Source organism: Diceros bicornis, chromosome 38 (assembly GCF_020826845.1).
Source record: "Diceros bicornis minor isolate mBicDic1 chromosome 38, mDicBic1.mat.cur, whole genome shotgun sequence".
Lineage (NCBI taxonomy): Eukaryota > Metazoa > Chordata > Mammalia > Perissodactyla > Rhinocerotidae > Diceros > Diceros bicornis.
Genome location: NC_080777.1, coordinates 13,118,626 through 13,143,345, shown reverse-complemented (window position 1 = coordinate 13,143,345; position 24,720 = coordinate 13,118,626). Strand labels below are relative to the sequence as shown.

Genomic DNA, 24,720 nt, shown 5'->3' with positions numbered 1-24,720 from the left:
GGGTTTTGGAGCCGCGGAGATCTGGGATTCAATCCTGGCTCTATCAGTTACTAGCAACTGGGCAGGTCATGCCGCTTGTCTGCAGTCTATGTCCTCATCTATAATCTGCAGGTGGAGATATCACTCTCTCACACAGCAGCTGTGAGAATCAAAGGAGATAGCGTAGTGGAAGGCCTTTCATGGTGCCTGTAGTAGATAATCGCCAAATCTCCTTAACTTGGCCCTTAACTTAACATGGCCCCTCTCCTTAACTTCTGGCTGTCATCATTCCCAGAACTTTTGTTGACTTCTAGGAGGTAACATAGTGGAATCCCCTTCACAGTTAATTAGATTACCCTATTTTTTAAGATCACCTACTTCCCCTTTGTTCAAATAACCTAATTAGCTTGGAACTAATTAGCTATTGATTAATAAAATGTATTATGAATGTAAAACACTGATTAATAAAATATTTTATGAATATAAAAATATTTAAAATAAAATATTTTACAAATCTAAAACTCCAAACTTCTCCACTATCATTGCTATACTTCTTTCTCCATCGTGACCTTATTGTCTATTATGATATGGAAGAAGAGTAGAGAGAATCAGGGTAAGTGGACTGGATGACATAATTTTATTACCATCACAGAATGAGGGGCTGTGTTGAATAGTGACATGAGGTCTGGAGGAGAACTACAATTCTTGACCTCTGATACTAAATTATTGTATGACTTAGATCGGTCACTATATTTCTGACCCTTAGTTTCCTAATCTGTAAAATGCAAATAAGAACTTCATACTACTTAGTATATGTAGTTTTGAACATCAAATAAGATAATGAAGGTACAAATACATAGAGAAGTAAAAGGCATCGTTATTGTTGTAACAATCAACACATTGTATCATGTGTGTATCAATATATGTATTGAACTCATGTATCAACATGACTTCTGGAAAGCAAGCACTGTATTTGTAACCACTAGTAATTTAAATGGGTCAGCTAAGGTTTTAGGTGGCCTGGACTCCCTCCCTGCTTCCTTCTGGTAAGATACCTGTCCCCTTGGACCCAGACATGGGCATTTAACTGAGGCTCAGCCAATCCTAGTTCCTCATCCCCTGGCCACGGTGCTTGGTTCAAGCGATGTGTATTTGATCCAAGATGGGCCAGAGTTCTTCTCTTGGAATTTTCAAAATGGATCGGGGAGAGAGAGAGGTTTCGTTTCTTGTCTGGTCACTAAGCTATGAGGATGTGACTCAGAGCCCCTGGTAATTGTGTCTCCCCTTGCTTTCTTCCCAACACCCTTCAATCAGCAGTAGGAAAGGAAGCAGGAAGAGAAGAGAGACAGTGAAAGAGAACCTCTAATGGAATTTAAGTCTCTGGTTCCATTTTGATTATGTGAGCCAATAAATTTTCCCTTTTTGCTTAAGCAAGTATAAGTTGGGCTTTTGTCACTTGCAACCAGACATTTCTGATCAATAGCTGGCCAAGAACCTATGCCTATTATGAAGTGGTAACAATGGTTTTCTCCTTTCTCCACTTTCAAGACTCAGGAGAAATATAAATTTAATCCTTAAAATAAAATGGCAAATTAAAAAGGACCTCCTCTTACTTTGATTCCTTCCCCGTGCTGGAGGAATTATTCCTGCTCCATTTCTCTGCTCCCATCCAGATGAAAAACTCTTGAAAAAGTTGTCACAGTCTTTACTTCCTGGAATTCCCTTCTCTCCCTTATCCACTTTAATCCCACCTCCATCTCCACCATGTCATTGAAAAGGCCTTGTCAAGGTTGCTCATGACCTTCTCATTCCTGAACCCATTGGTTTTCTAGCCTCATCTTGCTGGAATTCTCAGCAACATTTGTTACTGATAAGCTTGCTTTTCCTTTTGAACACTCACTCCATTTCACCATTGAATAATGCACCCTCCTGGTTTTTCTTATATCTCGTGGATAGTTCCTCCTCCTCTAAATCTCTAAATGTTGGAGTGTCTCAGGACTCAGTCCTAGGCTCACTACTCCTCTCTACCTATGCTCATTCCTTGGGTAACCTCATCCAGTCCCATTCTCCGGGACCTGACTCATGCCATTCTCTCCTCCTGGAGCACTCCCCATCCCACTCACTCCCCATCTGTGCCAATTCCTCTTCATGCGTTAGCTGTCAAACGCCACTTCTTCAGGGAGCCTTCCCTGACACCCAATCCTAGGAAGGTGCTTCCCCTCTGTGGCCCGCCATGTCCTCCCCTCTTCTCAACATAACGCCCCTCACACTTTATGGCAGTCAAGTGTTAGTGTCCATCTGGGGGGCAGAGACCTCATCTGTCTCATTGGGTGCCATATCTCCAACCGTGCAGAGTGCTCCAGGAGGAGGGAATGGCACAAGCCAAATCCTGGAGAAAGGAGTTTGAGGTGGTAGAGTAGAAGGAGAGGAGGCTTTGGGTGAGCAAGGTACTGATTATTGAAAGTCTTCTAAGCCAGGTAAAGGATTTGGAACTTGATCTTAAGGAAGCCACTGAAGGATCAAGGAGGGGAGTGAGAGCCATTGGTCATCAACAAATCTTTATTGAAAATTTGCCATATTCTGGGCAATAGTCTAAGACAAGGATATAGCAGAGAACAGGACAGAGAAGGATCCTGCTCTTGTGGATCATACATTCTAGATGGAATGGCAGGAAATAAAAGAAAGAATGGACAAAAGAATAAAAGAAAGAAAGAGGAAGTGAGGGAAAAGAAGGAAGGAAGGCAGGAAGGAAGGAAGAAAGAGAGAAAAGAAAGAAAATGTCAGGTGGTGATAAAGGCTATTTTGAAAACAAATCATCTACTCCAGTGGCTTTCAAACTGTTTTGTATTATACAGTGACTGTGGAACTACTTTAGGTGGGATGGTCATCGAAGACCATGGAGTAAAAGGTGGCCGGGCGGGCTAGATCTTAGTAAACAAGGGGAGAGGGTAAGACCTGAAATCAGAGAGTCAAGAGGAAAATGAGATATTTCTTGTAGCCATGTTTCTATCAAAAGGGGAATCATGAGAGACGAGAAAGCCATGCATTTCAAAAATGTTTCTGAAGCCCATTTGCTTTTACTCTTTTCTATTAGCTGCCTGACCTCTGGAGACATTTGAGTTTCCAAGGCATGGCTACACTTTGTTTTTTCTTTTAAGTAGACTTTATTTTTTTAGAGAAGCTTTAGATTCACTGCAAAATTGAGCAGAAAGTACAAAGTTCCCACATACCCCCGCCTCATACACGCACAGCCTCCCCCATAAACAATGTTCAGCACCAGAGTGGTACATTTGTTATAACTGCAAAACTACACTGACACAACATCATCACCACAGTTTACATTGGGGTCACTCTTGGTCTTGTACATTCTATGGGTTTGGACAAATACATAATGACATGTATCCACCATTACGGTATCACACAGACTAGTTTCGCTGCCCTAAGAATCCTCTGTGCTTCACCTGTTCATCCTTCCCTCCTCCCTAACCCCTGGCAACCACTGATCTTTTTACTGTCTCCATAGTTTTGCCTTTTCCAGAAGGTCATATAGTTGAAATCATACAGATGGCTGTACTTTTTAAAACTTGAGGTAAGCAAAGAACTCAGAACAAGCTAATAGCTTTTCTGCAGAGGAAATTATGTAAAACATCATAAACAAGTGTTTGCAGCTCATGCAGTCCTGCCCTGCAGAGGGTGTGGCCCATGTTCAGAGGAGAAACATGACCAAATGGAGCTAAGGCGTACCTAGCATGACCGCGGTGGGCACTTCCTAGGTGCCCTTCAGAAATGTTCACATAACCTTGCTGATGTTATCCTCAGAACAAGTAAAAAGGTAAGTATGACTGTGTCCTCATCTTACCTGGAGAAAACTGAGATTAGAGAAGTCAATAACTTGTTCAAGCTTTTCCAGCTGGGAAGAGGGAAATGATACCGTGAACCTCAGAGACCTAGCTTTGAACAATGACTCTGCCACCAAGTGTGTCTCTTGGACAATTGCAACAACTTTTGTCGTATATATAAAACATCTCAGGGCTGCCTGGTGGCATAATAGTTCAGTGTGCGTGCTCCACTGTGGCGGCACGGGGTTCACAGGTTCGGATCCCGGGTGCAGACAGACGCATCACTTGTCAAGCCATGCTGTGGCGGCGTCCCTTATAAAGTGGAGGAAGATGGGCACGGATGTTAGCCCAGGGCCAATCTTCCTCATCAAAAAGAAGAGGATTGGCAACAGATGTTAGCTCAGGGCTAATCTTCCTCACAAAAAAAATTAAAAATTAAAAAATAAAACACATCAAATGTTGATCCTCTGGAGTTTATCACACAATATCATGTGTGATATCACACAATATAATAATATCACACAATTATTGTATCATGGTACAATAATGAGAGGTTCTCATATGATTATCTCATTATTTTTACCTGCTTATGCTATTTCATAGTACAGATGTATGTACATAGTTTATTTAAGCAACCCTCATGTCCACTGATGGGTATTTAGTTTTCTTTCTTTTTTTTTTTTTTTTTTGTGAGGAAGATCAGCCCTGAGCTAACATCTGCCAATCCTCCTCTTTTTGATGAGGAAGATTGGCCCTGGGCTAACATCCATGCTCATATTCCTCCACTTTATAGGGGACGCCGCCACAGCATGGCTTGATAAGCGGTGCGTCGGTGTGCTCCCGGGATCCGAACCGGGGAACCCCAGGGGGATCCGAACCTGCGAACCCCAGGCCGCCGCAGCAGAGCGCGCGCCCTTAACCGCTTGGGCCACCGGGCCGGCCCCTAGTTTTCTTTTTCATCCACTTGTGTGTTGTCATTGTTGTGGTCGTTATTGTGGTTAGTCATGTAAACACTCTGTAGTAAACATTCTAATGCATATATCGTTGCTCACTCTTTGGAGTATAATTTCCTAGAAATACTGTAGAAGGGAACGGACATTTAAAATTGTTTATAACCATTGCCAAATTGCCATCCGAAAATATTGTACAAATTTATACTTCTATCAAAAATGCATGAGATTGTTATCACTGTTTTATTTTCCAATTTTTTGCTGCTAGTGTATAAGAATATAATTGATTTTTTATATTCACCTTCTAGCCACTGGCCTTGCTAAATTCACTTATTAGTTATTATAGTCGTTTCATAGATTTCCTGGTATTTTCTAGGTAAACAATCATATCATCTGCAAATAAAGACAATTTATTTTTTTCTTTTGTAAAAAAAAAGTATGAGAGTTCCATCTCCCCCTTTTAACATCACTAGCCCTTAAGTTCTTTAGCTTTATTCAGTGATATTTCTTCTAATGGTCTTCTCATCAGTATCAAAAACATTTACATTCTAGTCTGTACCTAGAATTCTGAAAATGGTTTAGCTATAGTTCTATATTTAAATGGGTTTAATGCTCACTAACAAGTCTTTTCACACCTTAGTTTTTGAATTTCCCAGCTCGTCTTGATTCATATTTTGGTTGACTGGATTTCATTTAGCGGTTTTCTCAGGAAGGGTTTTTGCATTTTGTATATTTATTTTATAATGTCTTAATGTTGCCATTTATAAATGAACAAAGCTTAGATGGGTATAAAATTCTTAGGTTCATATTTTATTTTATCTCTCAGAATGGTGTAGACATCAATTCATTGTATCTTGCCATAGCGTGTTGCTGTGGAGAAATCAGAATCCAGCCTGATATTTACTTTCTTGTAGATAATAGGTTTTTTCTGCCTATGTGCCTATGAGATTTTTTTCTTTCTCCTTGATATTCAGAAACTTCTCCAGAATGTATGCATTGATTGCTCCATACCAATTTGCTCTTTTGATTTGTGGATTTTTATCTTCCTTTAGTTCAGAATAAATTCTTCAATATTTTTTCTGGTACATTTGCCTGCTTTCGACCTCAGGAAATACCTAGTATGTATATGGTGTAAATCCACTGTTTGTTGTCTGTATCTATTATCTTTCTTCTAATTGCTTTAAATTCTTTGGTCAATTTCTCAAGCCTGTCTTTCATATCATCGAGTGTTTTCCATACTGCCTTTTTTATTTTTTTTATTTTATTTTTGTGTGTGTGTGTGTGAGGAAGGTCAGCCCTGAGCTAACATCAGTGCTAATCCTCCTCTTTTTTTGCTGAGGAAGACCAGCTCTGAGCTAACATCTATTGCCAATCATCCTCCTTTTTTTCCCCCAAAGCCCCAGTAGATAGTTGTATGTCACAGTTGCACATCCTTCTAGTTGCTGTATGTGGGATGCGGCCTCAACATGGCCGGAGAAGCGGTGCGTTGGTGCGCGCCCGGGATCCGAACCCGGGCCGCCAGTAGCAGAGCGCGTGCGCTTAACCGCTAAGCCACGGAGCCGGCCCATACTGCCTTTTCTATGTCTTACTGCTTCCAATGTGGGCTTTCATTTCTGTAATGTTTTCTTATCTTCCATTTTTTTCCTGAGTTCTAACAGTTCATGCTCATTTTTTTAATCTCAAAACTTATTCTGTTACCTGGGGAAATTATTATTCTTCCATGTATTTTTCATCTGCCTTTTTTCTGGTTCCTTTGTTAACTTTTTCTCTGTAGTATCTTGGTGTAGTTCCCATGTTGGATCCTTGCCGCTTCTTGAGTACTTTTGGGTGGGGCACTCATATCCCAGTCTGCTAATAGAGTGGAAAGGGCTGGGGGAGGATTCCAGGCATAGGTGTATCTGGTGACTTCAGGTTGGACATGTTGTCTCAGAACTTCCTCATCAAATATGCTTCTTCCCGTCAAGATAAATAGGTCACCTGGCAGATGATCTCCATGGTTCACATTGGAGACTTCCAGCTCCCAGCTTTCTGTCTGCATTAAGAAGACCATCCATTCCCCAGGCTTCACTTTTTCATAAGGGCACCCCCACAGGAGTAACACTCCTGGCCTATTTCTACCACTTCTCCAACTTTCCCTAGAGGCAAGATAACTGCTCAGATTAGGAAGTGTGGAAGAAAGAGTGGAGGATGCTCAGCTAACCTCTTTCAGGCTTTCTTTTCCAGATTTGCCTTTCCACAGAGATCTGCAGCCCTGGTCCGTGTGTCCATGGGGGAAACTAACTGGGGCAGGCTCTGTCCTGCGGAGGGATGTCTGACACTGGGTGGGTGAGTGTAATTCTGGGATGAACTATTAAAAAGCTCTTTGCTGGTATACATCTAAGCCCTATCCTGTAATATCTGTAATAAAGTTGATATTATGTTCAATTGTCATCTATATCTTATATATCAATTGCTTCCAAACCCACGAGAGTAAGCAAGGGATATTATCTATTACTCCCTAGAGCCCTAATATACTGGTGAGTTGGCAGGAACTTTGAGAAGATAAAAGTGAGAATCTAGAGGTCAAAGTAACACACGGAGATGGAGGTTCCTGGGGAGACCAGAGCAGGAGCTGGTAGGTTTTATGGCTCCGGTAAGTGTGAGCCAGGCAGTATTTTGACCTTGGCAAGTCACAGCAGGCAGTTCTTCTGCATTGCCTACAGAAGAATGGCTGTTGTTCTAGATGTCGGGCTGTTTTAATAGGACTCAGCGAATATGAGTTTTGAAGACTGGTTTTCACTATATGCTTCAATCTTCCTGTGCAAAGAAAATGAGAGGGAGAGTAGTGTGCTCTCAGAAACAGCAGCCTGACTGCACCAGAGGAAGAGAGAGTTTTTCTGAGGCTACACAGATGCAAAAAAGAAAAGGAAATGAACACAGATCTAAATATTCTTTTCTTTTAATTAAAGATTTTTTAATTTATTTTATTGAGGTCATATTGGCTTATAACATCATGTAAATTCCAGGTATACATCACTATATTTCAATTTCTGTATAGAGTGCATCGTGTTCATCACTAACAGTCTAGTTTGTTTTTTGTTTTTTTTGTGTGAGGAGATCAGCCCTGAGCTAACATCCGCCAATCCTCCTCTTTTTTTGCTGAGGAAGACGGCCCTGGGCTAACATCGGTGCCTATCTTCCTCCACTTTATATGGGACGCCGCCACAGCATGGCTTACCAAGCAGTACTTCGGTGCGCGCCCGGGATCCGAACCAGCGAACCCCGGGCCCGGGATCCGAACCAGCGAACCCCGGGCCGCCGCAGCGGAGCGCGCGCACTTAACCGCTTGCGCCACCGGGCCGGCCCCTCTAATAGTCTAGTTTTTATCCGTCACCATACACATGTGCTCTTTTTACCCGTTTCCCCCTTCTCCCAGCGCCTTCTCCTCAGGTAACCGCTAATCTCTTCTCCGTCTCCATGTGTTTGTTATCTTCCACATATGAGTGAGATCATACGGTGTTTGTCTGACTTATTTCGCTCAGCATAATACTCTCAAGGTCCATTCATGTTGTCACAAATGGCATGATTTTGTGTTTTTTTATGGCTGAGTAGTATTCCATTGTATATGTATACCACATCTTCTTTATCCATTCATCCGTTGATGGGCACTTGAGTTGCTTTCATGTCTTGGCTATTGTGAATAACGCTGTGATGAACATAGGGGTGCATAAATCTCTTTGTATTGTTGATTTCACGTTCTTTGGATAAATATCCAGTAGTGGGATAGCTGGATCGTATGGCATTTCTAATTTTAATTTTTTGAGAAATCTCCATACTGTTTTCCGTAGTGGCTGCACCAGCTGGCATTCTCACCAGCAGTGTATGAGGGTTCCTTTTCCCCAAATCCTCTCCAACATTTGTTATTTTTTGTCTTGCTAATTATAGCCATTCTGACAGGTGTGAGGTGATAGCTCATGGTAGTTTTGATTTGCATTTCCCTAATAATTAGTGATGGTGAACCTCTTTTCATGTGCCTGTTGGCTATCTTTTTATCTTCTTTGTTAAAATGTCTGTTCATATCCTCTGCTCATTTTTTGATTGAGTTGTTTGGTTTTTTGTTGTTGAGTTTTATGAGTTCTTTATATATTTTGGAAATTAACCCCTTGTGTGATATATGATTTGCAAATATTTTCTGTCAGTTGGTGGGTTGTCTTTTCATTATATTCATGATTTCCTTTGCCTTGCAGAAGCTTTTTAGTCTGATGTAGTCTCATTTGTTTATTTTTTCTTTTGTTTCCCTTGCCTAAGTAGACGTAGTATTCAAAAAGATATTGCTAAGACCAATGTCGAAGAGTGTACTGCCTATATTTTCTTCTAGGAGTTTCACAGTTTCAGGTCTTACATTGAAGTCTTTAATCCATTTTGAGTTAATTTTTGTGTATAGTGTAAGGTAATGGTCTACTTTCATTCTTTTGCATGTGGCTGTCCTGTTTTCCCAACACAATTTCTTGAAGAGACTTTCTTTTCTCCATTGTATTTTCTTGGCTCCTCTGTTGAAGATTAGCTGTCCACAGATGTGTGGTTTTATTTCTGGGCTTTCGATTCTGTTGCACTGATCTGTGTGTTTGTTTTTGTGCCACTACCATGCTCTTTTGATTACTATAGCTTTGTAGTATATTTTGAAGTCAGGGATTGTGATGCCTCTAGCTTTATTCTTTTTTCTCAGGATTGCTTTAGCTATTTGGGGTCTTTTGTTGTTCCATATAAATTTTAGGATTCTTTCTTCTAGTTCCATGAAGAATGTCATTGGGATTCTGATTGGGATTGCATTGAATCTGTAGATTGCTTGAGGTAGTATGGACATTTTAACTGTGTTTATTGGGCCGGCCCCACGGCTTGGCGGTTGGGTGCGTGCACTCCGCTGCTGGCGGCCGGGGTTCGGATCCCGGGCGCGCACTGATGCACCGCTTCTCCGGTCATGCTGGGGCCGCGTCCCACAAGCGGCAACTAGAGGGATGTGCAGCTATGTCATACGGCTATCTACTGGGGCTTTGGGGGAAAAAATAAATATATAAAATTTAAAAAAAAAAACTGTGTTTATTCTTCCAATCCTTGAGTATGGAATATCTTTCCTTTTCTTTATTTCTTCTTTGATTTCTTTCAATAATGTTTTCTAGTTTCCAGTGTATAGGTCTTTCACCACCTTGGTTAAATTTATTCCTAGGTATTTTATTCTTTTTGTTGTGATTGTAAATGGGATTATATTCTTGACTTCTCTTTCTGCTAGTTTGTTATTAGTGTATAGAAATGCAACTGATTTTTGTGTATTGATTTTGTACCCTGCAACTTTGCTGTAGTTGTTGATTATTTCTAATAGTTTTCTGGTGGGTTCTTTAGCATTTTCTGTATTTAGAATCATGTCATCTGCAAACAGTGAGAGTTTTACTTCTTGCTTTCCAATTTGGATCACATTTATTTCTTTTTCTTGCCTCGCTGCTCTCGCTAAAACCTCCAGTACTATGTTGAATAAGAGTGGCAAGAGTGGGCACCCTTGTTCTGTTCCTGTACTCAGAGGAATGGCTTTCAATCTTTCACCCTGGAGTATGATGTTGGCTGTGAGTTTGTCATATGGCCTTTATTATGTTGAGGTACTTTCCATCTACACCCATATTATTGAGAGTTTTTATCATATATGGATGTTGGATCTTGTCAAATGCTTTCTCTGCCTCTATTGATATGATCATGTAGTTTTTATTCCTCGTTTTGTTAATGTGGTGTATCACATTGATTGATTTGCAGATGTTGAATCATCCCTGCATCCCTGGAATAAATCCCACTTGATCATGGTGTATGATCCTATTAATGTATTATTGTATTTGATTTGCTGATATTTTGTTGAGGATTTTTGCATCTATGTTCATCAGCAATATGGGACTGTAATTTTCCTTGTTTGTGTTGTCCTTGTCTGGTTTTGGTATCAGGGTAATGTTGGACTCATAGAATGAGTTAGGAAGTGTCCTGTCCTCTTCAATATTTCAGAATAGTTTGAGAAGGATAAATATTAAATCTTTGAATGTTTGGTAGAATTCAGAGAGAAGCCGTCTGGTCCTGGACTTCATTTTTGGGGGAGGTTTCTGATTACTGTTTCAATCTCTTGTGATTGGTCTATTCAGATTCTCTATTTCTTCTTGATCCAGTTTTGCGAGGTTGTATGATTCTAAGAATTTATCCATTTCTTCTAGGGTATCCAATTTGTTGGCATATGGCTTTTCATAGTATTCTCTTATAATCCTTTGTATTTCTGTGGTATCCGTTTTAATTTCTTCTCTTTCATTCTGATTTTATTTATTTGGGTCTTCTCTCTTTTTTTAAAGAAGGCATTAGATTACATCAGATTGAGAACTGGGAATGAAAGGAATCTTGCAGAGACAGAAAGGCAAGATGTGAGATAGCCGAGTGGGATCTGGAATGCACCCCACCACCACCAATGGGAACCAGATCCAGGGAGCTATTAAAAGTCATCCTTTTACAGCTGTGAATACTGTCCAAAATATGGAAATACTGGAGTTATCCCATGTCTGTCCTACCATTGTATGTTGGCTGTGTGGAGAGTAGGTCCTTTGTTTCTTTAGTTCACAAATCTTCAGATGGAGGGGAAGGTATTTAAGGAGCTGTACCTTATAAGGAATCACATCTGAGGAGCCTCATTCGCCCTGGCCCTGAGTAAGATGACAAGATCTTGGAACTGAAGCTGATGCTCCACAGGATGAGATTTTAGGAGTCTCGGGGAGCAGTGAGTATATGTTGTATATGGAAGTGATGTGAATTGTAGCAGGAGGGCAGACTGTACCGATTGCTTTTTCCAAAGATGGCCACAACTATACCTCCTATTCCACATGTTCTTCCACAGAATAACTCTGATGATCCTTCTATCCAGAAGTGGAGTCTATGGGCTTGACAGTCCTTCCATCTTGTCACTTGTTTGCAATTCATAGAATCTGACGTTGGGTCAGAAAAGGCATTGAAGCATCTACCTTGTTTGATGGATACTCATGCTTGAAACCCTGAGCCACCACATACGATGTCCTGAGACCACTCTAGTGTGAGGAAGCCAAGCCACACAGAGAGGCCATATGTAGGTGGTCCAGTCAGCAGTCCAGGATATTGAGAACTTCCAGCCCAAGAGCCAACATATGAGTGAATGAGGCTTCATATGATGCAGACTCCTGCTATCAAGTCACTACTCCCAGCCTTGAGTCTTCCCAGCTGAGGTCCCAGATATCATGGAGGAGACAGGCTCTTCCCCCTGCGTCCTTTCCAAATTCTAGCCCACAGAATCCTGAGTATCATAAAATAATTGTTTTATGCCACCAGATTTGTGGTGGTTTGTTACACAGTAGCTGGAACAGGGAACCACTGTGTAATGATTGGCACAGCTATAAAAAGCTTCCATAAAACTTGGAACTATTTAAGAGGAGAAGCCTAGGAAGATTAGCATAGAATATTTAATGTGTTATTAGATGAGCTTCAAAGCAAAACAGTTATTGTAGGTATAGGGTTTTACCTGGTCTGGTGGGAACAGGTCAAGAAACAGACAGAGTTAGGACTCAGGACACACAAGGGGAGAAGGAGACACACTGAAGGGGTTGAGGCAGTAATAGGATAGTTCCAGTCCAGGCCTGGGTTAGATTTTTGGGTTAGTTGGAAAATGCTTTTCGAGTGAGATCATCCAACTCAGAGAGGTGAGAGTTGACAAGATTTGTTTGGGCAACAGCTGCTTTTGGCAGATCCATAAAACACTGACTTCATTTCTCTCACTGTGATAAGAAAAAATATCTATATTGGAAAAACAAATGTCTGACCCAGCAAACAATGACCAAGGAAAAAAGTTCAACGAAAACACCAGCCCCGCATGTGGTACAAAAGGAAAGAGAACAACTTAAGAACTTCATTAAACCATTAACAACTCAATTGAACCTTCCTGAGAGAAGAACACAAAGGAAGTCAAACGCTAGAAGGAACTCCCAAACCGCAGAACGCGAGATTCAGCAGGATGACATGCTACTCAAGGCCTGAACGTTCAGAAGCTGTGGGAAGACAGTATCTTGAGGAGTGTAGAGCAGGCGCAGAAGAAAGGCACAAGCTTCAAACATTCAAAACAGCTCAGCTCAGAAAGCTGCCAAGGCAGACCTTCAGGCTGAAACAAATAGGAAAATGAGGGAGAAGCCTCCTTAGGAAGCAGGACTCACAGGCCTCAGGAGTTCTGGAGCTAGGGGCAGTGGCAGCAGGACTGAAAAATGCCCACTCACAAGAGAGGGAGTGTAGACACAGCCAGAAACAGGAGCTCAAGATGGAAATGGGATTCGAGAGGTTGATTCCTTCCTTCCTACCTTCTTTCGTTTCTCTCTCTCTCTCTCTCTGTCTCTCTCACGCTGATTGGGAAGGAAAAGTATACAAAACAGTCTGGAGCCTGGATGTCACTGAAATTTCTGAACTCTGCAAGTAAGCTGGAATATTTTCAATGTCACTCCCTGGGAAAGGATGAGATGTGTTTACCAGATTGCATTGGAAAACTTGGTGCCATAACTAACCTCTTGTGAGATCTCTGCCAGTGGAGCTAAGTATGTGGGTCTTGGCCCCAGCCGAGTCTGGCACATACTGACTGGCATTTTAGAGAGGCGGAAACCAAGAATACTCTTTCTGTCTATTGTCCTTTCCTCTGACATTACTAAGTCTCTGCGATGGTCCTTGTAAGTGGTAATGAGGGCCTGGCTTACACTAAGTGTTGAGTTCTGGGAACCTAAATTTATCTATATTATGTACTGTAGTTCTGGGATATATTATGTGGTTCTCTCAAACTTTTTGAACTCTTCAAAAAGTGTGGAAGGAAATTAAGAAAATACTCAGAGACCAAAAATGAAGTGAAAACCAGAATCCGGAAAGGTGAGAAACAGACAGAATCTGACTTAAGGATATCTTTCCGATAAATACAAGTGCTCTAGTCTTGGATTTTAGCAGCCACATGGTCATGTATGGCATAAGAGACAAAACTTAGATCCGTGCAAGATAGAGGGTTGGATCAGAGATCTCCTCATAAAGCTAAATCCCTTGGTGAAAGATTGAACCAAAACAAAACAATCAAACAAACAAAATCTCACTGCCTCAAAGGAGACAGCAAGGAAACTTACATGTTTCAACCTTGGTTGTGAGTGGAGAAATAAATATCTCCCATGGGAAGTTAAAACTATACTGTGGCCTTCATGTGGGAAAGCAGTATAAATTCATACTACCTATGTACCTAGGTACTAATAATAAATAAAAACCCTCAAGTGAAGGATTTTTTTAGTGCCCACAAGTTGGTAATGCCCTCCAGCACCTGACAGAAGCAAATGCAAATGTTCTGTGGAAAAATGTACTTACAATCTGTTCCTCAAAGAATTCCCTCAGAGAAAGTTCCATTGAACATGAGTTCCCGATCAAAATCATGAAACACGTAAAACATGAGAAAGCAAGCCACCTTGAGAGAAGCAGCAAAAATAGTAAACAGCAGGCTCAGACACGCAAAAGTTGCAGATGTTGAGAATATTAGATACAGAATATAAAGTAAGTATATTTAACATACAGGAATAAAGGAAGGTATGCGAAGAAGAGTAAAGATCAAGGCACTATAAATGAAAAATAAATTAGTTGAAATTAAAAACTCAATATAAGGTACCCCTACTCCTCCTAGCCAGGGTGTTATCAGTGAAGGCCTGATGGGGAGCCTGAACTCCCACCGCTGTCCAGCAGTAATGAAGCACCCCTCTCCCCCAGGGTGTCAACAGAGGCCAGTGGGAATCCTGGACTTCAACTCCCATCTTACAATAATAAGCACCACCCCACACACACCAGCCCAGTGTCAGAGAAGGCCTACTCAAACAGAAAATTTAAATAAGATCCACAGTCTCATAATACCCCAAATATCCAGGATTCAATTGAAAATCTGTCCTCCTATCAAAACCAGGGAAATCTCAACTTGAGTGAGACAGGACGCCAATGCTGAGATGACACAAATATTAGAATTATCTGACAGGAATTTTAAAGTAGTCATCATAAAAATGCTTCAACAAGCAATTACAAACACACTTGAAACAAATGAAAAAAATAGAAAGTCTCAACAAAGAAATAGAAGATATAAAAAAAGACTAAATGGAAATTTCAAAACTTAAAAATACAGTAAATGAAATAAAAAACTTGATAGATGGGCTCAAGAGCAGAAGGTAGAAGACAGAGGAAAGAATCAGTGAACTTGAAGATAGAATAATAGGAAGTATCTATCTGAACAGAAAATGGGGGGGGAAATGAACAGGAGCTTCTGAGTTGGTGAACACAAGGTGCTGGGAGGATGGTGCACCTGGAGAGGGCATGGAAGCTCTGCACCCCTTCCCCCATACCATGCCCTGTGTATTTCTTCCACAGGCTGTCCCTGAGTTGTGTTCTTTATAATTAATGGGTAATAGACCCAGAAAACAGAAAAGAAGAAATCTCAATGACTCCAGTCTATGTATATCTATTAAAGAGTTTGGCTACCTATTTGATGAAAATATGGGATCAAAGTTTGATAACATTGGCATGAATGCTATGGCTAACAAAGAGAGTGGAAGTCTCAAACAACTTAGATGAGAGGTTGAATGCAAAGACTGGCTACACAACAAGAGATGCGGAAAGTATCATCATGAAAAAGAAAGATTTCAAAAACAAGAGACTGAAAATGACTCAAAAAACTAAAAATCAAAGAAAATGAATGTCTTTAAAATTAATATTGAATTAAATAAATATTTAATTAATTAATTAATTAATTAATATTGAATTAAATTGTACTCCTAAACAAAATCAAGAGAGTCTCAGGGATCTGTGTGACTACAACAATTATTAATGGGGAAAGATAACAGGACATAAAGGGAGGTAATGTTTCTACGCTTCACTCAGACTGGTAAAATACTGTCACCAGTAGATTAAAATAAGTTAGGTTTATGTAATGTAATGCCTAGAGCAAAACTATGCCAAGATGTATTCAAAAACTCAAACAAAAGGAAAATGAAAATTGAATTCTAAAAAATGTTTAAGGAAGGCAGAAAAAGAAAGAAATCAAAAACAGAACGAACAAACAGAAAATAAAAAATAAAATGGCAGACTTAAGCCCTAACCTCCAATAATTGCATTAAATGTAAGTGGTCTAAATATAACAATTAAAAGCCATAAAATTGGCATAGTGGCTAAAAAAACACACCCAAATGCATCCATACCAAGGAATAGGCAGAATAAAAAGAAACCAACTACTGATACATGAAACAACTTGGATGGATCTTGAGGGCATTATATTGAAAGAAAAAAGCCATCGTCAATGGTCACATATGTATGATTCCATTTATATAACATTCTTGAAATTAGAAGATTATAAAGATGGGAAACAGATTAGTGGTTTCAAGGGCATAGAGACAGGGAGTGAGGATATGGAATGGTGGGTATGACTATAAAAGAGCAGCACGAGGGATATCTTTGTGGTGATGTAATAGTTCTGTATCCTGATTTTGGTGGACGTTACACAATCTACATATGTGGTAAAATGGCATAGAACTATACACACACATAGTACCAATGTCAGTTTCTGAATAAATGAAGGTAAATCTAAAGAACTATGTAGACTATCTAGAATGCAACACAGAACGACAAAAAGTGGAAAATATGAAAAAAAGTTTAAAAAGTCTGAAAACCAGGGCCGGCCCCGTGGCTTAGCGGTTAAGTGTGCACGCTCCACTGCTGGCGGCCCGGGTTCAGATCCCGGGTACTCACCGAGACACCGCTTCTCCGGCCATGCTGAGGCTGCGTCCCACATACAGCAACTAGAAGGATGTGCAACTATGACACACAACTATCTACTGGGGCTTTGGGGGAAAAAATAAATAAATAAAATTATAAAAATTAAAAAAAAAAAAGTCTGAAAGCCAGAGTGAGAAGATCTAATATTATCTAATTAGTGTTGCAGAAGGAGAAAATAGAAGGAATGAGGGAGAAGCAAAACTAGAAGAGATGATATCTGAAAGTCTTCTGGAATTTATAAAAGATATGAAGCCTTAGATTTAGGAATTTCTAAACAATTCTAAGGTGGGATAAATAAAAATAAATTCAAATACAGAAATATTGTAGCAAAACTGAAGAACACTAAAGACAAAGAGAAGATCTTTGAAAGGTGGAGCACACAGAAGTCTTGGTGCCGAACTTATCCAACTTCGCATGTACTAAAGGAATGACATCAATTCCAGGGGAAAACAATCCAGACTAAAACTACTGAAGGGACCATGACTCTACCAGGCGTGAGACTGTACTCAAACTGAGACTGAGCTCAAAGTGAGGACGATTTGGGGTTTTATGGTTTTGTTTTGACTTGCCTTTGATCTTGTCTTTAAGCTAATAATCAGGGGCTTTGATTTCTTTGGATAGGAACTTTTAAGGTCAAATATATTTAATTTTGAATTTTAATTTTTCCCTCATAATTTGATATTAGGAGGGGATTCATATTATTTAAATTGGGGATATTTTTATATTGCTGACATTAAATTATTAGAATCTTGATGCTATCATTTCACGTCACTGGGTAATCTCTAGTGAGCAATAGTGAACATTTGTGGAGCCTCAGAGTTAATTTAACTAATATGTTCACTGTTCTAACCCATTTTAGTCATTAGGGAGTATCTAAATTGCCAAACACTGGTTCTAAGGAAAATACCCAAAGGAAACAGTGGTTGGTATAGAAGGCACAAGCCTTGTGAAAGTGCAGCAATATTTTCCTGATAACTATTCATCTGGTCCTTCAAGGAGAGCCACGATTGAAGAGAACATGAAGCTGGAGAGTGTTGGGGGCAGATCTCCCTTCGTCTTCTCTCATGTTTCCATGAGGGGACCACCAGTGTAGCCTCTTTCTGACCCCCTTCACTCCCTCTCTAACCTCCACATAAGAAGTCACTCATGGAGTAGGAAGGTCTTCTTTCATTGGTGGGTTTGGTTGAAAGAATGGAAGAAGCTTGGCTCAGCCCCTCCTGGGCTTTACCCTCCAAACTGCCTTCCTTCAGAGAATGTACATTCCGTCTGTTCCTGGGCCTGCCTCTGTGCCTCCAGTTATGGAGATCTGACTGTAAGAGGGTGGGTATGTTTACTGCTAAGATAAGTATTACGAGCCTATTGTGACATCCAAGGTACATTCTACAATCCAGCTTTTATTAAAAAACTGAGCTATTTTTATCACCATCTGACTGTCTTCGGTCCCTTAGTTCCCAATTAGTTCTAAACACGAGTGGAAATTATTTATTAGCCCCATAAAGTCCCAACAATGTCATCAATTGAGTCTGGTCACCAGCTATAGAGCTAGTTGCTGGTTCTCCTCTTTTCTCTCCTGCAAAATCTCAAGGCAGTTTCTTCGGGTAAAGAATTCTACAGAAAATAGATTGAGTTTCCAGACAGTTCCTCCTCCAGCCTGACTTCTCTGCTGCTCTCCCATAAGGAACCAACCTCTAGTTCTCATTGACCTGAGTTAAGGACCATCTTTTTTCTATTGCCTATTGGGCTAATACATTTTTACAGGTGTCACGACAGATGATTAAAAAAACAAGAGCACAGATATACTTCATCAAAAATTACTTCCCTCAAAATTCTCTCAACACCTTATCAGATGTAGACAATAAATATCAGGATGTGGACTTTGAAAGACATTCTTCTGAGAAAAAGGAGTCTCTAGATATTACTGCCTCATAAAAAATGCAGACGAAACTAGTGTATGTCATTTTCATCAGAGACAGTTATACACAATGGTCTATAAAAACCACAATGAATTCTGTCTCCATCAAAGAGCAAGAAAGTGGTGAAAAACAACAACTATATTCTTTATATCTTGTAAACATATGGCCAGTAAGAAAACCAAAATAATAAGCTTACTTTCACCCCAACTTCCTGGAAAATTAAGCCTCCCAGTAAGGAAAACGGGAACGTCATTACTCACTCGACAGAACTGCAGGGAAACGTTTGAAAGGCAAATCATCTCAGAGGCAAAGAAGATATGGAAATGCAAAGTCTTGGTTCTAACATCAACTTTGGGTTAACTTTAAAATATTTGGTGCCTCTGTTTCTTCATTTTATCTTGGAAATATGTAACTTGGAAGTATGAGCTATATTTCCATTACTTTAATGAGTGACATATTGACATGTTAATATCATTATGACAGTTTAAAATATATAATTTTTAATAGTTGAAAAACGTAAGTAATGCCCTCTACAAAGTGCTGCCTTGAGCACTGAAAGATGAGGAAGGTAAAATTTACGAGAGACCTTTGAAAAATAATACATTGCGAAGGTATTATTATTTATCAAAAGAAAAGCATAGAGATTCTTTAAAATAGCTATAATGATATCTGAGATGAGGCTCAAAGTGGTTAAGAATCTTGTCCAGTATCAGACCTAGTGAACGAGGAAAGAAGTTCCAGAACCCCTATTTTCCAGGTACTGCTCTGTGCTCCTTCTGATTCACCCTACTAAGGATGCTACTAACCTATCCTCAGTGAGACACATGGTTTGTGTGGGTTTCCAGGAGTGGTGATGGATCTGTACTGATCATATGTATTATGCATGTTGGCCAGGGATAAGGTGGCTGCCAGTCCATGGTTGTGGCATAGAGCAAGGGACTTGTCTGCAGAGGGATCTTACTAATATTTCATTTATTCCTTGTTCCTCAGCCCTTGGACAATCACTACCAACCACCACCACCAAGCACCATGTTGACCAGTTTACTCACACAAGATTTCAACCTCACAACATCCTTATGAGATGGATAACTCACTTTACAGATGAAGGAACTGAAGTTTAGAAAGTTTAAGAAATTTTCTGGAAGTCACTCAGCTACCGGACTTAGAACTCAATTTATGGTGTATTAATTTACACTTTTTGACATGTTATTTTGTGATTATTGCCAAATAATTTTTCACTGTCCATGATTTTTTTCTTTTTTTTGGCCAAGCAGAGTAGGGTCTTTAATTAAGGACTTGGTCTCAACCTTCTAATTTCTTTGTACTCTACCATTAACTAGTTTATGATTGTGGACCTCTCAACCTCTGTTTTCTTGTCTGGAAATAGCAAACACTCTCTCACAATACATACAATTCTCCAAAAGTATGAGATCCATTTTAATTATTTCACAAAACATACAAATCTCCAAATGTATGCGATAGGGTGCTGTAATTATTCTCTGTACACTTTCACAGTGCCTGACAACTGGGTGTCAGTAAACACTTGGTTTTCATTAAAATTTAGCTCATCAGTCAGAGCAGCCTCTGCATATTAGAAGAAAATGGCTGAGAACAAGGAGCTGGTCTCTTTATGCCATTTTTTTAATTCAGGTGAACTGGATTTCACAAATGTGAAATACACCCATTTTTAAACCTTCCTTTAATCTTTCTCACTCACTCTCGATAACTGACAAGAGAGGTCAGGAGCTAAGCAAGCTGTCACGAACATACAGAAGAGATGGAAGAGAATCTATTAAGCATCTACTATGGCATGATATGTGTGTGTATACTTATCACTGAGCCCTCAGGTGGAAGTGAATTGTTCAAAACCTATGATAGTGCTGGGAAAACAATGATGAGTGTCAGATATGGACAGACAGCAAACTACGTAACAGCTTCTGGGAATTAAGCATCATGCTTCTTAAAATTATTTAATAGTTATCGTAAAATCCCAATCATTCCAATCCTGTCTCTGAACTAGAAAGAGAACTCGGGGAACCTACGCCTAGAACACCTTCCCCTTTCCAGTTTGAAAAGCTGCCTTTGTGCAGTTTCTGATCTCTCATTGACTCCATGGTATTTGCTACTGGGACAGAGGTAGCAAATTCCCCATTGCCTCTCCTAAAACTCTCAGAGCCTGGCCTACTTTGCTTGTCTCTGGATAAAATTTGCCCTACAAGGAAAGGAAACCCAATTTGCTTTCAGTGTCTACAGGACTGTCTGGTGAAAGGCTCCCAGCAGGCTATAGTCTTATGGTCTGTGAGTCTTAACTAGAAGCTTGGAGAGCAAGCACTCAGTGGTGTGTTACTCTAACTCAAAAGTTTACTTTCAACTAATTGGGTGATGAGAAGAATATCAAAATGTATGTTTTAGTAAAAGAGATAAATGTATAACTGGAGATATAAATACTAAGAAGCTAAGTAACTATCCTAAAATTACTTGGAGGGTTTCAACACCCTAAAACTTCTAATAAGAGAATTCAGCAATACCAAAAGCTACCAAAATAATAAGTTAACACACAACATGGAACTTAAAGCCTCAGCTATATGTGTATAGTACCTATCACTATACTTAGTTATTTAAAGTAGAATACTAGATAGCATCAAATACTTCAAAAGAAGATAGATACTCTGGAATTAAGACAATAGAAACCCATATGTTCAGGGTGAAATATTTGTCTTAAGCCTCTTGTTGTTATCTTAGCATGGACATAAACATTACAAGGCACCCCTTCCCAAGCAAGAGCTGAACTAAGATCTATCCAATAATAATTCAATTTATAAAAATAGAACTACGATTGCCTACTAATTGTCATGTTGGTCAAAGAGTCAAACTCTTTGCCTAAATTGCTTTTGCTACATGCAGGTAATTATCACATGCCAAGAGTAAAGGCAAAATTAGAACTAAAAATGCAATGGTTAGTTTAGTAATGGTGACGCTTCCATTGCTAATACTAACCATTTGAAATCAGCTTCCTTGCCTTAAATTTATACTCAGCAATAAAAAATATATATTTGTCATATCAATTATGTGAATTTATGATCCAGAACCTCAAGTAGTAATTTTTACATGATGACTGATGTAAACAAAGCATAGAATTTCAAGTTAACTAATTATTGTCTTTTCAAAAAGGTGAGGTCCTAATTGATTTATTAAATTGAATAAAGATATAGACTCTAGTTGCTTGTTTGTTCCTTTTTATACTTAACACATGCTATAGGTGCTCCCATAACATGCATTCTACCAATAGGAACATTTAGACAGAGAGAGGATAAAGGACTGGACCCAGCTGACATAATTTACGATGGTTGCAAAGACATGAGGAATACAATAAAAAAATGCAAAATTAGACTCTGAGCACCCCCCTCCCAGGCTTAGTTATATAATGCCCCTACTAGTGAGAGAAAACTGATCAACATAAAATAAGCCTTGAAATTTCTTAAAATCCAGATGGGCAATTAGAATTCAATGATACTGGATTATCACATAATTCAAAGGCTTGCATTGTCATTCAAAAAAAAAAACAAAACCAAAAATTACTCTTTACCAAGTGCCTATTAAGTGCTAACCACTTAGGATCTCATTGAGTCCTTCCTACCTCCACATTACAGGTGGGCAAACAGGCCAGGTGAAGTGATTCGACCACTGCCTTGTGGTAGAGCCATGATTTGAACCTGGTCTGTTCCTGCCGTAGGACTCCTCAAAAAAGCACTGGAAATTTCTCTTCTGCAAGAAGCTTCTAATATACACATATTTTAAATTCCTCTTGTGGCAATAAAGAAACATGGTTCCATCTAATAATTTGTCTTTTGGAGTTATTGTTTTAGATTTATTGTTGTCATACAAGATTTAATTCCATCTCTTGACAGATGACCCACTAAGTTTGGTCCCCACTCCTAAGTCCCTCCTAAAGATTTTTAGTAAATAGTTTTCCTTTTTCTCACATAGAACAAATGTATACAATAAATAAACACAAATATTTCCATCCAAAGAAGAACTAAGTTTACTAGATCATCTCCTTTATTTTTTCTCTCTCCGTTTTATGTAACATTCCTTGAATATATTCCGAAGAGTTTATCAGCCTAGCCAACTGTTTGATACTTTGCTCTGCATGTGCTGGTTATGAAGTCCAGTATTTTTTGCACATATTTTATGGGGACACAAAAATATTATTTTTAAATTCAAACAGAGTCACATCACATCTGGGTAAACAAAAGTGAGTCATTAATTAGAAGAAACTGCTTTCAAAGCCACAACCACTTTCTTTCAAAATGCTCCCTCTAAGGCTCTGGTTAATGCCTTTCCTCTCTCTTTACCTGTCTGAACACTTTTTCATTCCCGGTGACTAAAAATCAAAGAAGACCCCCGAGATAAAAGCAGCCTGCTGCCACCCAGCTCACAAGGAACTTCGGACTGAAGGCAACTCTTTCAAGAAAGACATTTTGTAAAGTCACAGGGACTAGAGGCCAACCAAATACATTGGGCCTCTCTCCATAGCACCATCAGAGGCTCCCTAAGAGAGCCCCTGCCGGGAGCCTGACCAAATTACTACAACATCTGAGGAGCTGTTTACCTGTTTCAGCGTCTGTCTGGGGCCTGGGTGCTGTGCAGTAACAGCAGTCCAAGAAGATGACATAGTTAAGAGCATTGAAGAACAGCCCGATAATTCCAGCACTGAGAACCAGCAGCGGCGCCTCTGTCTTCTGGGGATTAACATATCTTTTGATAGCTTCGATCAGGATGCTGAACATCAGTGCCACAGCAAAAATAGAGTTGCCAAATGCTCCCAAAACATCGGCCCGAATAAAGCCAAAAGTGCTTTTCCTGTGCTGTTTTATATTGGTGGCCCTTACGCCAATCAAACCTATGATCATGGAAACAAAGTGGGAAACGACGGCAAAAGCATCGGAGGCCAAGGAGAGGGAGTTGCCTACGTAGGCAATCACCAGCTCCATCACAAAGAGGAGGATGCTCACGACGCACATGAGGATTAAACGGAAGCTTCTTCCCGAGTATCGCCCCATGGCGCCTCAGCTCTCGAGCAGTTCCTCTTCCTTTCTTGAGAAGGCTGAGCTCTTAGGGGAGTAGCTACAGATTTAGTGATTACAACTCCTGGATAACTCTCCCCTTCAGCCTTTCAGTGCTTGTCATATTTGGAAAACACCTTTTATAGGCTGCTATAAAGCCATAAAGTGGTTTAAAGGGCAATTAAACAAGAGATGTCACGTGAGCTGGGACGTATGAAAATCAAAGATACTGGCTTCAGATATGGACTTGAAAGATGACTTTTGTTATTTGTTTGTGTGTTTAATTACAGAAGTCGAGACCTCTGTGTCTTTGAATCATGCCAAAGGTCATCTGTGGTTTTGGCCTTCCTAGCGTCCATCCTCCATGCATGCAATAATTGCTCTGGTATGACAAGTCATTTGACATAAATGATCATATCTTGTCTACCTGGTGAGTAAATAGTTGTGAATTCTGTTTACTGCATTGAACAGAGAACTAATCCAGAAATCAGAGCTACAGAAAGTGAAAGCAAAGATAAGCTAGGGTGATTTTTCCACTACCTTGTCCACTGATCTGGAATAAACAGCACCCTATTCCAAATGTTCTCCATAAATAAGACAAGAAAAACATTCCTCATGTTTAGAAAAGATAAACCACCTTTAAAGTGGAAAAGCTAAAGACACAACCCTAGTTAGTTTCAGGAAGAAAGACAAATTATAACAACTGGATTTAACTGACGCGAGGGAATTTTTTTTGGTTTTTAATCTTATCATCTGTCACTTATAACCCTTAAAGGTTTACCAGTTCCAGAATATCTAAAACAGTAGCGGCCTCTATTGTTCTGAGTAGACTGCCTACAGTCAATCCTCTAAAGAAATATAGACTGGAATTACTGTACCCAATCTTTCTTTTCTGAATTTAAAGTGTGACTGTGATGATTAATTTTATGTCTGTTTGACTGGGCCTTCAAGTGCACAGATATTTGGTCAAAAGTCATTCAGAATGTTTCCGTGAGGGTGCTTTGTAATTTTATTTATTTATTTATTTATTTTCCCCCAAAGCCCCAGTAGATAGTTGTATGTCATAGCTGCACGTCCTTCTAGTTGCTGTATGTGGCATGCGGCCTCAGCATGGCCAGAGAAGCGGTGCGTCGGT

The 24,720-nt window shown here is 39.7% G+C and overlaps 1 protein-coding gene across 1 annotated transcript in view; it reads right to left on the bottom strand.

The window, feature by feature from the left end:
- The window catches only part of SLC30A10 (solute carrier family 30 member 10), a 41,971-nt gene extending 18,389 nt beyond the window's left edge, over positions 1 to 23,582 (bottom strand). Inside the window, exon 1 of the mRNA XM_058533924.1 lies at positions 23,132 to 23,582. Within this exon, the coding sequence (XP_058389907.1) occupies positions 23,132 to 23,582 (451 nt within the window). The remainder of the gene's footprint in view (positions 1 to 23,131) is intronic.
- Between the last annotated feature and the right edge of the window lie 1,138 nt (positions 23,583 to 24,720).